This window comes from Myripristis murdjan, chromosome 8 (assembly GCF_902150065.1).
Source record: "Myripristis murdjan chromosome 8, fMyrMur1.1, whole genome shotgun sequence".
NCBI classification, from domain to species: domain Eukaryota; kingdom Metazoa; phylum Chordata; class Actinopteri; order Holocentriformes; family Holocentridae; genus Myripristis; species Myripristis murdjan.
The window spans coordinates 1,629,175-1,645,159 of NC_043987.1; the positions used below are offsets into that span (position 1 = coordinate 1,629,175).

General features: G+C 42.8%; 2 protein-coding genes and 2 long non-coding RNA genes across 5 annotated transcripts in view; 3 read left to right on the top strand and 1 right to left on the bottom strand.

Annotated features, from left to right (window-relative positions):
* The first annotated feature begins 756 nt into the window (after positions 1–756).
* On the top strand, positions 757–8,930 carry tlcd3ba (TLC domain containing 3Ba). Of its 2 annotated transcripts, none has more exons than XM_030057648.1 (6): positions 757–973; positions 1,104–1,187; positions 4,250–4,469; positions 4,950–5,045; positions 5,635–5,744; positions 8,144–8,930. In XM_030057648.1, the coding sequence occupies exons 1-6, from the start codon at positions 855–857 to the stop codon at positions 8,376–8,378; spliced, it is 864 nt and encodes a 287-aa protein (XP_029913508.1). In that variant the 5' UTR covers positions 757–854; the 3' UTR covers positions 8,379–8,930. The 2 variants fall into 2 exon arrangements, with proteins under 2 accessions (XP_029913508.1, XP_029913509.1); XM_030057649.1 differs by having other exon boundaries at positions 821–973; positions 4,338–4,469.
* On the bottom strand, positions 6,894–13,769 carry LOC115363436 (uncharacterized). Its single transcript, XR_003928588.1, has 3 exons — positions 13,751–13,769; positions 10,069–10,072; positions 6,894–7,250 (listed from the first exon to the last, which is right to left on the bottom strand). It is a non-coding gene; the product is annotated as an uncharacterized LOC115363436 (long non-coding RNA).
* LOC115363435 (uncharacterized) lies at positions 10,173–11,444 on the top strand. Its single transcript, XR_003928587.1, has 2 exons — positions 10,173–10,253; positions 10,896–11,444. It is a non-coding gene; the product is annotated as an uncharacterized LOC115363435 (long non-coding RNA).
* Positions 11,804–15,985, top strand: part of mvp (major vault protein) — a 32,818-nt gene continuing 28,636 nt past the window's right edge. Inside the window, exon 1 of the mRNA XM_030057647.1 lies at positions 11,804–11,969. The gene's annotated coding sequence lies outside the window, so the exon portion shown is untranslated. The remainder of the gene's footprint in view (positions 11,970–15,985) is intronic.

Genomic DNA, 15,985 nt, shown 5'->3' on the forward strand with positions numbered 1-15,985 from the left:
CTGTCTGAAATTGGGGTGGCAACTAGGGTGGCAAGGCATTTTTCTAGGGGGGCAGCTGCCACCCCCTGCCACCCCCTAGAACCGCCTATGCCCCCAAATGACTGTCGTCCTCGTGAAACACTCTGATATTTGGCTGAAAACAAAACACATTTATCTTTTGGAATGAGGCTTTTTGAAAAGGTATAGTGTATAGGTAGTGCCCAGGAATTTGGTTCCTTCATTTATAAATGTTTTTTTAAGAAGTAATCAGACTGGACACACAAAACAACACCTCAAGCACACAGGCCAGTGCAAACAAAGCCGCTAATATCTCATAAAAAAACAGCAAATCCCTGTGCCCATTTTTTTTTTTTCATGTAATTACAATTATTTGTGAATGTATTATCAGGTTGTTTCCTCTTGGCACAAGGTTATTATAAGTTTCCTGCAGATGCTACCTGCTAGATCAACTTTCCATTTCAAAAATAACAACATTCAGTTTCCAAAAGAATGGGCACCAGGCCTTGCTGTTTTTGTGGACTCACATCACGCCCAGCTCATACAACCAGCACTCCACCAAGTTCACTTCTGCTTTACCTTACATGCACATTTTCCTTTGATTTGCACACTTGGCTTGGCCGTGTGTGTGAGATGTGTTTGCACCTGATGCATATGGCTCTGGATTAAGCAGCACCCTCCTCCCCGTCTGACAGGTTGCAAGGCTTATGGACGACAACATGCCCCGCCCATCTGAGCCTCTTGGTCAAGCTCCCAACCCTTTGGCTCAGTGGCAACCTGTCCTTGTTGAAAGATTTCAGCACATCACAGGCCTACACACACACACACACACACACACACACACAAACACAGGAAGCATGTTGGCCCTCATGGCTGCTGGCTCCGTCTTCTTCCCCGGCCTCTTCCTCCTGTCTAAGCAGAGTCTGCAGCGCATGTTGAGATGGACCGAAGGCGACGCAGACATTGTTTCTGCTCGGTAAGAACACACACACACACTCACACTTGCGTTCTGCATAAACACTGGAGCTGGGTGGCTTGTCCAGTGACTGAAAGCGGAGAGAAAAAAAAGCACTTGTTGACCACATGCTGCTGTCCTTTCATATCAGCCTGGTGTCATCCATTCAAGCTGTCATGGCCTCTACAGCAGGATGTATTATCATCTCTTCTTGCAAGGACATCATGGAAGACAAGTGAGTACAAACCTGTATGTGTGTGTGTGTGTGTGTGTGTGTCTACATGCTTTGTATACTTCTTGAGTTGTTCACATGTATTCGTTGCCTATATATGGCAGTGATAGTGGTTGTCTATGGGAAGCCCTTAACTTGCAGTGACATTTTGATGGGTGTCCACACAAGCATGGCAGTGCTTGGCTGTAAATGTTCTATTCCTGTTCTTATCGTCCCGGCTCGATTGCGTTTTCGTGTCTCATGATGATTTCAGTGCTGCTTCAGATGCTGACAAGACTGAGAGATGTCAAATATCAGCGCAAAATATCATCTTTTTGGCTTGCCAGCTTCTAAAACGATCGGTGTCATCACTCAGAAAACCCCAAATTGCTCAAACCCTAACCCTAACCCTAACCCTAACCTAACCCTAACCCTAACCCCAACCAACCCTTGCTCTAACCCTAACCCTAAACCTAACCTAACCCTAACCCTAACCCCAACCTAACCCTTGCTCAAACCCTAACCCTAACCCTAACCCTTGCTCTAACCCTAACCCTAACCCCAACCTAACCCTAACCCTAACCTAACCTAACCCTAACCCTAACCCTAACCTAACCCTAACCCTAACCCTAACCCCAACCAACCCTTGCTCTAACCCTAACCCTAACCCAAAGTCTGGTGCATGCATGAACATGTGAACATGCCTGTACACCAAAGAGTGATTTCTCTCGTGTCCCTCATGTAATCTAATTACAATTTCAGCCTAATTAGTCTTTCTCCAGCCAGGCCAGCAGCAGCAGCGGCAGCAGTGCTATTTTGGTGCCACTAAGACGCTCACACTCATCACTAATCTGCCGCCCGGCGGAGGATGGGCAGTGATTGAGTGGATGGAATATGAGACAGCACGACGGGAGGGCTTCCTCGACTCCCACATTTCCCAGTCAAAGTGGGTCTTGTTGTTCTGAGCCCTATTTGGTTACCAAATAACACCGCAGCCTTGGTTCTCGTACAGCAAGGAACCCTGGGTAGGTGGCACTTTAACCCTACAGCAGGGTTTCACAGGTGTCAGCCGGCCTAATGGGCTCAGTTCACAGGTTGGACCAGTATCAGGTTGGATAGCTGGTGATATGTTGGGCTGATATTCCGTGTCCTGAGAGAACAGAGTGCTCAGAGGTGTGCTCGTGCCTCTGAAGCAGCTCCCATCACACCGACTGCTGGTGCCGCTGATAATCACACAGCTCATCTGTCACCGTGCTGCATGTCTGGACTTTTGCTGAACTTCTTGGTGTCGTGTGTTTCCCCTGGACTCAGTGGTTGTGGACTTGGTTGTTTTGAGTTCCGTCCCTGCTCTGTGTGTCCCTCATGTCCACGTGCTGCTTTGCCCTGCTGTGTCTCACCTGAGGGTTTTCACCTGTGTCTTGTCCCCCCGTTTGCTGGTCCCGCCTCCTGTGCTTTCCTAGCCAGTCAGCTCCTTGTTTGCTCCTCCCCAGCTGCTCTGGCTTGGTCTGCTTTGCCTGCCACACCCTCACTGTCTTCCTGGATAACCAGTCCTCTGTCTCGTGTCCCTCCTCTTCTCCAGGTGTCTTGCTCTCAGTTCAGTTTTTTTTTTTTTTCCAATTCATTTGCCACTTTCCATTAGTGTTTGACTGTTCCTGTTCCCTGAGTTTTGCTCTTTGTGCTTCTAGCCTGCCAGTAACCTGAGTTTGGTAATAAATAGTGTGTTACTGCAGTTCCTGTGCCTACCAACTCTTTGCTCCTGCGTTTGGGTCCACCTGCACATGTGGAATTTATGGTTGCTATATTTTGGGAGTGTCAGCATGGGTTTGTTAGTTCTCACACACTCACACAGAAAAATAATGGTTATAAAATGGTTCCTTAACCCTTTATAGGGCAAGTGACTATTTTTGGTAATTTCAAAAATTTTACATATCACGCTCATCCCCTGTCTCAGTTAGTTCAATAATCATTTGGTCTTCACCCAGCCAATCAGCAAAGATCGCTCTACATCCCAGGTCACATGATTGTGGCATTTGACCAATCTCACTGGCTTTGATTTTCTATAGGAAAATGAAATTTTTTGAAAAAATTTATAAAAGTAATAAAGTCCTGTCATGTTCTCTAATAGCAGTCTAGGGTTGTTTTTTTGAATTTCAAAGTATTTCAATGAGTGCCCTATAAAGGGTTAAAAGTCTGTGGTTCCATGAAAAACCATCAACTGCTGAAGAAGCACTTTGTTCAGTGGATTGTTCTCTATTTGGAAAAAGAAAAGAAAAGAAAAGAAAAGTACCTTCATTGAACTGGCCCAGCCAAGAACTGTTCTGAAAAAGGTTCTTTGGAGAGTTTTTTTGGTTTGTTTTGGGTTTTGGTTCAAATTCACCCCTCAAAGAACTTTTCGATGGGTTAAGGGATTCTTTAAAGAGTCATTGAAGAAATGGTTCTTTAAAGCTGGGGCAGGTGACTTTGCAGAGTGGGTGGACTTTTGTTGACTATGTGAACTCAAGCAGCTCAAACTGCCCCCAACTGAGATTCAGCCCCTCGTCCAGTCCAATGCAGTGGGGGAGACGGGGCTGGCAGGGAAACTCCAAATGACAGAATAATTGAATAACTGAAGTGATTCGAATGAGATATTTGGATCAGATTCCACCGAGGTTATTACAGGGACAGTTCAACCATCTTGAGAAATATGATATCTCACTTCCCTCCAGCTGTTCTATAGGACAGTAGTGGTGCTCTCTTCCTCTCATTGTTACTGAGTGCTGGATACTGGCTGGATGCTCCACATGCTAACTGTTAGCCTCCTGCCACTGAGCTGAACTTCCCTCCTAACCTTGATGGAATCTGATCCGAATGTCTCATTAGAATCACTTAAGTTTAAGATCTTCCCCTAGACAACCATTGTAGTACTGATATATTCTGTGACAAATCTGTAAACAGGTAAACTGCGTCATATTTATTATATCACAAGTGGACAGCGCTGACTGATTTTTAATAAAGGGCGATTATCAGCCAGGCAACACGAGCAAAAAAAGAAAGCGTCTCTCTCCTGTGACTCACTTGGCCTTCCTCTCCCTGTCTCTGCTCCTCAGGCACTGGCTGACCAACAACTACATTCTCTTTGCCACACCTTACTTTGCTTTCGACATTTATGCCATGTTCCTGTGCTACTGGCACAAGCTGCAGGTCAAAGGGCACGAGGAGGCCGGCCACAGGTCGATGGGCGCTGCTGTGGGAGGCTACCTGCGCCGCGAGCTGCTCATGGTGCTGCATCATGTCTTCATGGTGGCTTTTTGCTTTCCTGCCTCCGTGGTAACTATGGGGAAAACTAAGGATCCGTGGATGCGATAGAGATGGGGCGTGAATGAGTGAATAAAGCATGCACCAAGGATTTTACTTGAAACTTTAATTGTCCTGACTAAAGACACAACCCTAGACATAGAGTTGATACGCTATATGGAGTTTGACCTCTCAAACATTTACGGAAATATGTTCCACTTCCTGTTTGCAAGTCTTCACTATCAACGTTTTTGTGTGTGTCGTGGCCAGACAGTTGCAGGTATCAAAATACTGCGACTCAGTGATGATGCAGGCAGCTGAAATATATTGTGTGTAAAATTTCATTGCAAACAAAGCAATGTTGCTCTAACATCAAGCATTTAGGAATCATGCCTCTTCTCTGCTCCCTTACAGTTACTATGAAATCTATCAAAATGCATCATTTGTGTTCTCTGTGTTCTCCCTCCCCCTCGTGTGTGTGTGTGTGTGTGTGTGTGTGTGTGTGTGTGTCAGTTCTGGAGGCAGGGGAAGGGCGATTACTTCCAGGGCGTCTTGTTTCTGGCTGAGCTCAGCACACCGTCTGTCTGCTTGGGGAAAGTCCTAATTCAGGTGAGCAACCATTCAGTCCACCAAGTATCTGCATATAGGTGAGTGTGTCCATGTTTCCTGATTACTTCTGTGCACGCACCTCTTTAATAGTGGAGTTATGTCACATCTTGTATAAATACACTATATGGACAAAAGTATTGGGCCACAGCTCTTAATCACTGACTTCAGGTGTTTCATTCAGTCCCATTGCCACAGGTGTATAACCTCCAGCAGCTAGCCATGCAGTCTGCCTTTACATTACATTAGTGAAGGAACGTCTCGTTCTAAAGAGCTCACTGAGTTCCAGTGTGCTGCTGGAATAGTAATGTGATAGGTGCAACAAGTCAGGCAAGGCATCAACATCAGCACAGAAACTGTGAGCCGGGAGCCGAAAAAAAAAAAAAAAAAGAGTTTGCATGATCTATCACACGCCTCTCCTCTACTACAGTATTAATTGTGTTTTAAAACTGACTTGAGGAGTTTGAAGTGTGAGATAACATGGCTTGCGCTGCTTGTTTCGTGTTTATTTCACCTTTCCCCTCTCTGTCTTTCCTCTCTCCGAACTTGATTCCCTCGCTCCCTCTTTCTGTTTGTGGTTTCGTCCCATCAGTTCGACAAACAGCACACTCTTCTGCACAAAGTGAACGGAGCTCTCATGCTGCTCACTTTCTTCAGCTGTCGTGTGCTGCTGTTCCCTTACCTCTACTACGCCTACGGCAGGTTTGTCCACTGGCTTTCTGATGCACATCATTTGTCCTCCTGTCTCTGTATCCGTCTCCCTGTGTGTCACTGGCCAGCTTATTTCCAAGGCCCACACCCGAATTTGGTGTAAGATTTAATTTAACAGTGTTAATGTCCTCAAGGGATTGTTCACCCTATTTGAATAATTTGATGTTATCCCCCAGCTGTTGTGTAGGACAGTAGTGGTGCTATCTTCCTCTCATTGTTACTGAGTGCTGGATACTGGCTGGATGCTCCACATGCTAACTGTTAGCCTCCTGCTATAAATTGGAATAACCTTGACTGAATTCAGGATTAGTGGTAGAAAACACTAATCTTGCCTTTGCTCATGAGATAAACTGCTATAATCATGAAAGTGCAGAGATTTCAGCTGTTATTCTTGTCATCAGTGTCAAATGTTCTACATGCTTTTATCACTTGATTAATTCAGTGAGCTTTCAGTGCACTTATTGTTGGCCACTTTATCCCTCTGGTTGCTGACAAGCTTTAAGACAAAAGACTAGTCTGCTTAGCGAGGGCTAGTGATAATCCCTGCCTTATGTGATCTGTGAGGTGAGTGACAGCTGATAGTGGAAACAGACAGTTAATCTGATCCGAATCCTCCTGCATGCCATGGAAGACAAAGCATAATTTGTGCATTGATAAATATGTGTCTTTAGCCTATTTAAAGACAGAGATGGGGGAAGCACAACTAATGTCTAGCAGCAACTAGTTCCACGTTCGTGGTGCAGCTACTGCAAAGGCTCTGTCAGCTGGTGTTATTGAGTCATGACCGAGGGACATACAAGAGAGATTTGTTGTCAGATCTAAGAGACCTAGGAGCTGGAGAGCCAGTGAATAAGGTCTATGACCATTAAGAGCCTTGAATGTAATCAATAAGATTTTAAACTGGATCCTAAAATGGACAGGAAGCCAATAAGGAGAGGGTAGGACTGGGCTGATGGGCTTGCACTTTTTAATACCAGTCAGCATCCTTGCAGCTGCATTCTGAACTGACTGCAGGCGAGATAGTGAAGACTGAGGAAGGCCAAAGTAAAGGGAGTTGCAGTAGTCCGGTCGTGATGAACGCATGAAGAACTTTTTCCATGTCATGGAAGCAGAGAACTGACGAGAAGTTTGGATGTCATGATTCACAGGATTGAAGGCGGCACTAGGATCTAGTAGATCTCATGTGTCAGTGCTGTGGAGGGCTTTGAACCCTGATTGAAGCAGATCATGGATCTTGTTGGCATTCAGGAATCTTTGTATTTGTGGCGGGACAATTTTCTGAAGGGAAGTGCAATTATATCACATTTTTCAAAATAGGTGAACTATCCCTTTAAGGAAAAACTTAAAGTGCTGCGATTCTAAAATTTGACAGGTGTTAATATCAGTGGTTACTGACCTTATTATGACTGCTGACTGGAAGTTGTAGTTTTCTCACTGTTTGACCATATTATGTTGATCTGCTAAAAGAAATGAATAGAAATAGTTTAGAAGGCAGAACTTGAGCACACTGTAGTTTGATAGCAGATGATTGGGGAAATAACAGGTGAACCAAAACTACAAGTTAAAACTGTAAAACTGCTGGTGTAATTACATCTATTTCAAATTCAACCGTAGCAATAAATAATTCAGAAAATATCTAGAGGAGCATTTTATGGGGTTTGCTGGTAAGCAAAGCAGCATTAATCATTTGGAGCCTTAGCAAATTGACTTGATTTCTCCCTAAAACATGGGGTAAAGGTTATGAGCAAATTAACAAGGAATGACCTGAACAAGATCAAGAAAGAAAATGAAAAATTACAAATAAAAAAAAAACAAGAAAATTACTTGTTAATTAGACAAAAAACTTTCAAGAAAATCATCAGGTAATTAGCATAGATAGATAGATAGATAGATAGATAGATCTATTACATTACATTATAAGAAAATTATCAGCAAATCACAAAAGAAATTGGCAATGCATAAATAAATAAATAATACATTTACAAAAAAATGTGAAGAAATTGCAAGAAAACTATATTTAGAATTATTATGATTGTGTATTTACATATAAATATATGTAAATTACCATAAAATTACTACAAAAAGTTAAAAAAGAGAAAAGAAAAGAAAAGAAAAGAAAGAAAAAACAATAACATTACTTCCAAATACTGATTTTTTTTGTGTGTAAAATTACCATAAAATTACCAAATGAAATAAAATAAAGTAATTAAATAAAAAGCATGGTCAGTTTTGTCAGGAGAGTGAAATCAAAGCCCTGCCTGCAGAGTCCTGGGTTTCGTACCATCACACAGCCATGAGTTTGCATGGAGTTTAAAGTTGCACCATCCGAGAAGCTGACAGAATAGCTAGCTGCTGGCTTTAACAATAGCGCCCTCTGGCTTGTGTTCTAGGTATGCCTCCATCCCAGTGTACATGGTACCCCTGGTGGCCCCATGGCAGTGCAACATGGGAGCGGCTCTGCTCATGGCTCTGCAGTTCTACTGGTTTGGCCTCATCTGCAGAGGAGCCCTCCGCCTTTTCACCAGAAAAAGCCCACCGATGCCCACAGAGGAGTCAGATGGCCGTCCACCCCCGGACAGCCAACCCGTGTCCCAGCAGCTGGAGGAAGAGACACACAAACACTGAGCAACAGAGGACAGAGCAGCAGTATGAATGCAGACACGATGGCTGACACACTGCAACAGTCTGCTGCAGTGACAGCTGCCAAAAACATTAAGGAGGGAACTGCTAAGTGACTTGGGCAGGTTGGATCTTTGACCAGCAGAGTGGAGTGGAGGGACGAGTGTCTCTCCTGCTTTGATGTCCAACAGAAAGAAGAAGGGAGACATGGCAGTGAAGGCCAAACAGCAGCTCTGACTGAGCGGTTAATGCAGAAGTGAGGCGGCTCAGAGCTCAGTGAGCAGGGAGAGGCTGTGGCAGCTGCCAGGGACACAGCGGGACACGGCTGATGGGGCGAGGGGCTGACACTGTGTTAGTGGGACACTGTGGACACCCAACCTGAGCCTGCCGGGACCCGCCGGCCTTTGTGGCCGTTACACTTTTGTGGTAATTTTATGCTAATTTCCTTGTAATTATATTTAAATATACAAAATAACGATTCAAAATATAGTTGTCTTGTAGGTTTTTAACAAGTTTTTTTTTTATGTTATTAAGGTTTTATTTCACTCTTTTAACAAAATTGACAATGTTTTTTATTTAGTTATTTTGTTTTATTTTATTTGGTAATTTTATGATAATTTTTTCAAAAGAGAAATTTCAGCATTTTTGTGGTAATGTTATTAATGTTAATACTCTTGTGTGGTAATTTTATGGTAAGTTTTCTGTAAATTTTTTGAACATTTTCACCATGTTTTTAAAGATAATTATTTAATATTTATTTTTTGTTTGTTTGTTTATGCTAATTACTTAATTATTTTTGTCGACTTTTTTTCTGATTTGCAAGAGGTTTTCTTGTAATTTTTTTATTTTTAATTTTCTTGCAATTCTAGTTTCTTGATTGTTTCTAGATTTTTTGTGATTCAATTTTATGGATGTTTTTTATTTAATTATTGTAGTTTAATTTATGTGGTAATTTTATGGTAACTTTACGGCAACAAAAATTTCAATATTTTTGGTAATGTTGTTGTTGTTTCTTTCCTCTTTCTTTCTTTTCTTTTCTCTGTTTAAAAATTTTTCGGACAGGGTTTCAGACATAAATTTAGAAATTATGTTTGGGTTCAGTCACGGCGGCTTTACTTTAGTGAAACTCTAGTGTAACATAAATAAAAATGATGGAGCTGTTCTGGGCAACTTCCTGTACAGTGCTGGAGTTTGCGTGACGACACTGAAGGCAACATGTAGGCTATTTCAGGTGGTAAATGTAACCTGGTGATGGAGAACGAGCAAAATCTCAGGCTGGGGTTGGGTATCCACTCTAGTTCGGACACAAAAAAGAATGTCTGTGGAGTTTGGGTCAGGCTCGGTCACATGGCTCCTGGGCTTAGGCTGGCTTTGGATACAAATATGCGTCCCAATCCACACCCCAGTTCGTGTAGAGCTGGGAGGAACTAAAATGGGACTGTTGTCCTGTGAGACAAAACATTAGAGTAAAGCTATAGGAATACATTCAAGGCTTTATTGAAACTGCTCTCTGCACATGCTAGAACTCCAACTGATTTCTCGTCACAGATCCCCCAGCAGACACCACTGAGCCCTGCGGACGCCCAGTTGCCTCCAACATTCACGTGTAACTATGTTTTGTTCCTGAAACTTGTAATAAAACATATTTGAAACCCAGCTGTTTGTTGTGGCATGTCTGAGAGATCCATGTGCTGACCTGCCTGTGACGAAACATAGTGCTATTATTGAGTTAAAAAGGCAACTCATGCAAAACTAGAGATTTTTGGTGGAGAATGAGGAGCTGAAGTTGGACTTGAAGTTGGAAAGCCAGCTTGAGCCATACTGTACCAACTATCCTGCTATACTGTGCCAACATTTAGCACAGGAGTTAGCCTAGCCCAAGTTCACATTGTTATGTTAGCTCCCGATTCTTTTGTTGAAAGCCCAAGAACAGACCGGAGTCAGTCTTCAATTTTCTGATGCAATATTTATTATGGTCACATATAAGCAAAGCAGCGCTGGTCTCAGTGTGACAGAGCTCCCGCAGGATCTCAGTCAGAATGAGCCCCGATATCAGGAAATGATGTTCTTGGGCTGGGCCTGCCCCGTACATAGGTTGGACTTAAACGCAACCGAGAATAATTGGCCAGTTACCCGGACATGGACAGGCCAACCACTGTCCATGCCTTGTTTCTGGAATGTGTGATGCTATGTGTGTGAATGTTGACTGGGCGTGTATCTGATGCAACAGACCTAACTAACAAGATAGAGAAAGTACATCTGGCTCCTGCTGTGTCTATCCTCTGCTTTGCAGCCAAGCTGCCCTGAACTATGTAATACATTGGATAATGCAAGAAACATTGAACTATACGGCCAATTGTAACAGTTATTTGATCAAAAGCTTTTGGGTGACTGTTAGTCACTGTAGGGGAAAAAACTGAATTCAACTGAACGCCTTATTGTCATTGTACATTACTATACAACGAGATTAAGAGTGCTACTCCACCATGGTACTCACCTACAATAAATAAATAAATACAACAGTATACAAAAAAGGAGCCGGGGAGATGGGGCAATATTCTGAGGAAAAAACTTTCAAGGTAAATTTTTGAGAAAAAGACTCACAAATTTAGGAGAAAAAAGATGACAAAAACAAGACAAAATACAAAAACACAACATATAACACTCATAGATCCAGTGGAGGCAGAGGGCAGAATGGGAACCGCTGGTGATGTAAACAGGAAGTCCCCTGTAGACCAGACTGTCCCATTTCAGAGACCGCTTGGTCCAGCCTTCATGGACCACAAAGGCTGGGTCCTGGGAAGGCTGCAGCCCCTGAATTGAGGCACAGCAACAGTATGTTGACTGTGAAGACCCGCCCCTATTCTGCCTGTGATTGGCTAACCCAACCCTAACTCTTTACTTAACCAGCCTACCCAATGAAGGCAACCATTTAGAGGCACATTAGGACAGTATGTTGGCCCAGCAAGTCAATTTAATCTCCTCCCACACCATGTCAGCCCAGCCTGCCATTTCCTCACCTGCCCTGTCTGTTCCCCACAATAAAATCAAATCCTTGTGTTTCATTTTAAACAGCTCTCATTGTGTGTCTGCATTTGGGTTCAGCTGCAGCTTTGTGATAGTATTATCGATGACATAGCAGGCCTATGCCAGGAGCAGTGACTCACTTAATTCCTGGTAGAACTCCCAACCGACCCCCCCATCCATCCACACACACACACACACACACACACACACACACACACACACACACTTAATGCTCATGGCTCCCATGCTACTACTTTATATGTGCACTGAAACACTAAACACTTTGTTAATATTTCACATGAAAAGGGCATATTGTACTGCTGATCCTTTGCTTGCAATAAAGTTTTTGGTGAAAAACTACAAGCGCTTAGCTTGACACAGCACATACTGCGCAGTAAACCACGTGACCGCATACTGTTTCTTCCGGGATCACAACACTGCAACACGCCCACTCGGTCCTAACCCAGTCCAAACACTGTGAAAACATCCACATCAGAAGTCACAAACTGCCTGACTGGGGACCGAGCCGTCTGCCTCTCGTAAACTAGTGCCAGCGCCCAAAAGGACAAGGTAGGGGCGCTCCAAAGCAACTCATGTCTCAGCCTAAAAAGTTGAGAACGGGTTGCCATACTCAATTAAAAATATGAGAGTTTAACCTCGCCCTGCGTATTGTCAAAGCTGCATGCCTGCTATAAAGTGTCTGAACATGAGGTTTGAATAGATAGGTGGCAGACTTCAGATCGGCATGCACCAAACATAGCAAGCAGCGCTTATTATGATCAAATCTGAACTTTCACCAGTGGTTCTCCTGTTATTGCGGCAATGCGCAGCCCTTAAAAAACAGCGGAGGGCGCTGGCAAACACTGGGAGGCAATGATAAAAGTTGAGATTTAATTAAAATGAAGAGCTGTTTGGTGTATAAGACATATGCCGCGTTGAAGTGCGTCTGCTTTGGATTGTTAAAATGTCACAAGTCACTACGTGTCTGCATTGGTATTGAGTCGACAAGCGAGGCAACATTGAACTGATCAGATTTTTTAATGAGATTCGGCGCCGTTTTATTGAAACAAAGTGTATCGGGGGTTAGCATCGACTGAAACATTTGTTTCTTTCCCTTAGCGAATCAGCCATTTGAAATATTCCTAAAGCATAGGCTACAGTTTCAGTAAGAAGAACTCAAGTGGAAAATTATAATTTTCACAATGTCATAGTCAATTAAAAAAAAAAGTGGTCAGTGAAATCAAATTGAGAGAATACACATCTGAGGGTGCTAGGCACAAAATGGAGTATATCTTGACTGGAGCTACTGTGAAAGGGCTGGACTCCCAGCTGGAGCAGATCACTGTGGGAGACTGATGCTGGGCCTGCTACAAGGAAGTGGGCAAAGTGCGTCAGCCCTTTGCCCTGACAGCAGTCTTTATGATCTGCAATAGGCAGTAGAGGCCCAACACTTCCACATTTGCATGCAGGTGATGTTTCCCTGTGGCTCATGTAGGCTTCCCCTCTCGCTCTGTGTTGTCGTTTTGTGTGTGTGTGTGTGTGTGTGTGTGTGTGTGTGTATATATATATTTATATATATATATATATATATATATATATATATATATATATGTGTGTGTGTGTGTGTGTGTGTGTGTGTGTGTGTGTGTGTGTGTGTATATATATATATATATATATACATGTGTGTGTGTGTGTGTGTGTGTGTGTGTGTGTGTGTGTATATATGTATGTATAAATATATATGTGTATATATATATATATATGTGTGTGTATATATGTGTATATATATGTGTGTGTGTGTGTGTGTGTGTGTGTGTGTGTGTGTGTATATATATATATATATATATGTGTGTGTGTGTGTGTGTGTGTGTGTGTGTGTGTGTGTGTGTATTATCCAGAATAGTAGAACCATGAAAAGCTGAGCATTATAGGCAGCAGGAGAGGAAACGTTATGGCAGAGCAGTTGGACTGGATTGGATTAGATTGTCTAGGTGTTCCTGATAAAGTGGCACAACCCTCCCAGTAGACCAGTTGTAGCAGGTAACAGCTGCTTGTCTGAGCCTTAAAGTCAATTTGTATGTCTGTTGGTATGAAACCTGGTTTCAGTAATTGAATCCAGAATTTCAGCAGTTTCGTTAGTGCATAGCTGGGCTTGCACTCCACATGGGACCACACTTTAAGGGACAGCCATTATTTCACTTCCCCTCTCTACTGTTCTGTTCTGTGCTTTGTTCCTCTCGAGTGCTGGATACTGGCTGTACACTGTTCAGTGGCAGGAGGCTAACAGTTAGCATGTGGAGCATCCAGCCAGTATCCAGCACTCAGTTACAATGAGAGCAAGATAGCACCACTACTGTCCTACACAACAGCTGGAGGGAAGTGAGATATCACATTTCTCAAGATGGTTGAACTGTCCCTGTAATAACCTAGGTGGAATCTGATCCAAATATCTCATTCGAATCACTTCAGTTATTCAATTATTCTGTCATTTTCATATCACATTTTCCATAATGGGTGTACTATTTGTTTAATGTATAGTGTGTGACTTAACACATTTATTTTTTCAATTCATGTGATCAGTTAAATGGAAAAAAAGTTCAAAGAAACATTGTTTCTTCATGCTTGTTTTCAGTCGATTGCTTTGTTTAGCAATCTGTGAATATGTCATCAGTTTGTTTCAGCTGACAGATTGTCACAAAGTTCTCCTAAAAGCCTGTGACTGCGATGAGTCACTGTTTAAAGACAGTGACTGTCCCACAGTAGCTGCTGTTGAAACAGGCACAGTGGAGTGTATTCTGTGGAATGTGAGTGATTGACTTAAACTGACAGACTGAGTGAATTCATCATTTTGTGCTGTGTGTGTGAACCTCAGATTAGTTTGTGCAGTAGGTGTGTTTACATACCTGAAGGGTGTGTCTGACGTTTGACCAAGAGAGGGAACAATCACAACCAAATTTGAGTGACATACTCCAACAGGGATGGGCAGTCACGTGCCACGGAGGGCTGGGAGTCAAGCTGAGCCCAGGTCAGCCCCCGGCACGCCGTTTCATTGGCTGGTTGTTCCTCTCTGGCTGAATGTGTGTTAATCAATGAAAACTGACTTGAATGGAAATCTGCAGACTCTTGACCCTCCGTGGCACATGATTACTCATTCTTATCCGACAAAATGTTTTTCCTCAAATGTTCAGATATTCTTGCACTGATTGCTTGAATGGGGGTTATGTTTTTGCCTCATTCTGTCTGTTTGTTTGTAAGCAGGATATCTGCTTAAAAATGTATGTATGGTAGTGCTGGGCGGTATACCGGTTCATACCGAATACCGGTGTTATTTTTTTTTATGATATGAATTTTTCAGATACCCCAATACCAGTGTGTGTGTGTGGCGCACGTAACATTTGGAACAGCACGCGGAACGTAGGGCCGCGGGACATCGACATCGTTGGAGGGGGGACCGTTTTTGCAGTTGCACTCACTAAGCAGTGGGGACTCAGAAAATGAAGTTGAAGAACTTTTACCAAAAAAAAGAGGAGCTGTGTCGGCTGTTTGTCTTCGGCTTCAAAAAATCCGTCTGGCAAAGGCAAAGAAACTCTCCAGCTACAGCAGCGCACTGACATAGATTGTGTAACAGCAGTGAAGAGTTGCCACTCCGCTCTATTTTCACTGGCTAACAGCAGCACACTGGCTTAGCTTGTCTATTCATAGAAGAGGTATCACTTCAGCTTATTTTTTCAATCTATGTTACAGGAATACTACTGCTCATTCATTGGTGGCTGAATTGTTAGGTCTATTTGATAAGTAATTCACATTTTTAAAATAATAATAATATTTTAACATATTGTTAAATCAGTCAAATTAGTCTGCATATTAATGCAAGTGGCCTTAAATTTGCATAATAAAAAGGTTGTGTATTTTGACTGCAACGGTCATGCATTCTGATTCCTTCACTTCATTAGAATCATGAGTGCCACCTCTTTGCATCATTTTGTGTTGCCATGTAAACCTGTATTAATACTAGGGTGGACACCTTGGACATTAATGTCCAGTATTCATTCCTCATGACAGTAAAATGGGTCATTCTAAGTTAATTTACTGCAGTAATTCTTCTTTAAATAATTAGAAAATGTGGTTAACACCCAGTCGTGCATGAAAAATGAAAATACCGTGATATACCGTGAAACCGTTATAATTTTGAAAAATACCGTGATATACATTTTTGGTCATACCGCCCAGCACTAATGTATGGTTTTGCACAAAACTTTGTGGAAAGGTTAAACATGGGCTAAGAAATTGCAAATGATCTTTTCATGCTGATTGGTCAAAAGGGGGCGTGGCAGTGGGCATTAGAGCGTGGATCGGGCCACATATTTTTGTCCACACCTGACCCAAAGCCAACAGGCATTCTGAACCCGACCCGAACCTGAGACTTTGCTTGTCCTCCATCACAAGGTTACATTTACCATCGGAAATAACCTTCAGCGTCGTCACGTAAACTTCAACGCTATACAGGACGTTGCCCAAAACAGACAGTAGCTCTATCATTTTTCACTAAAATATTGGTGAACGAACCCAACCCGAACATAATTTCT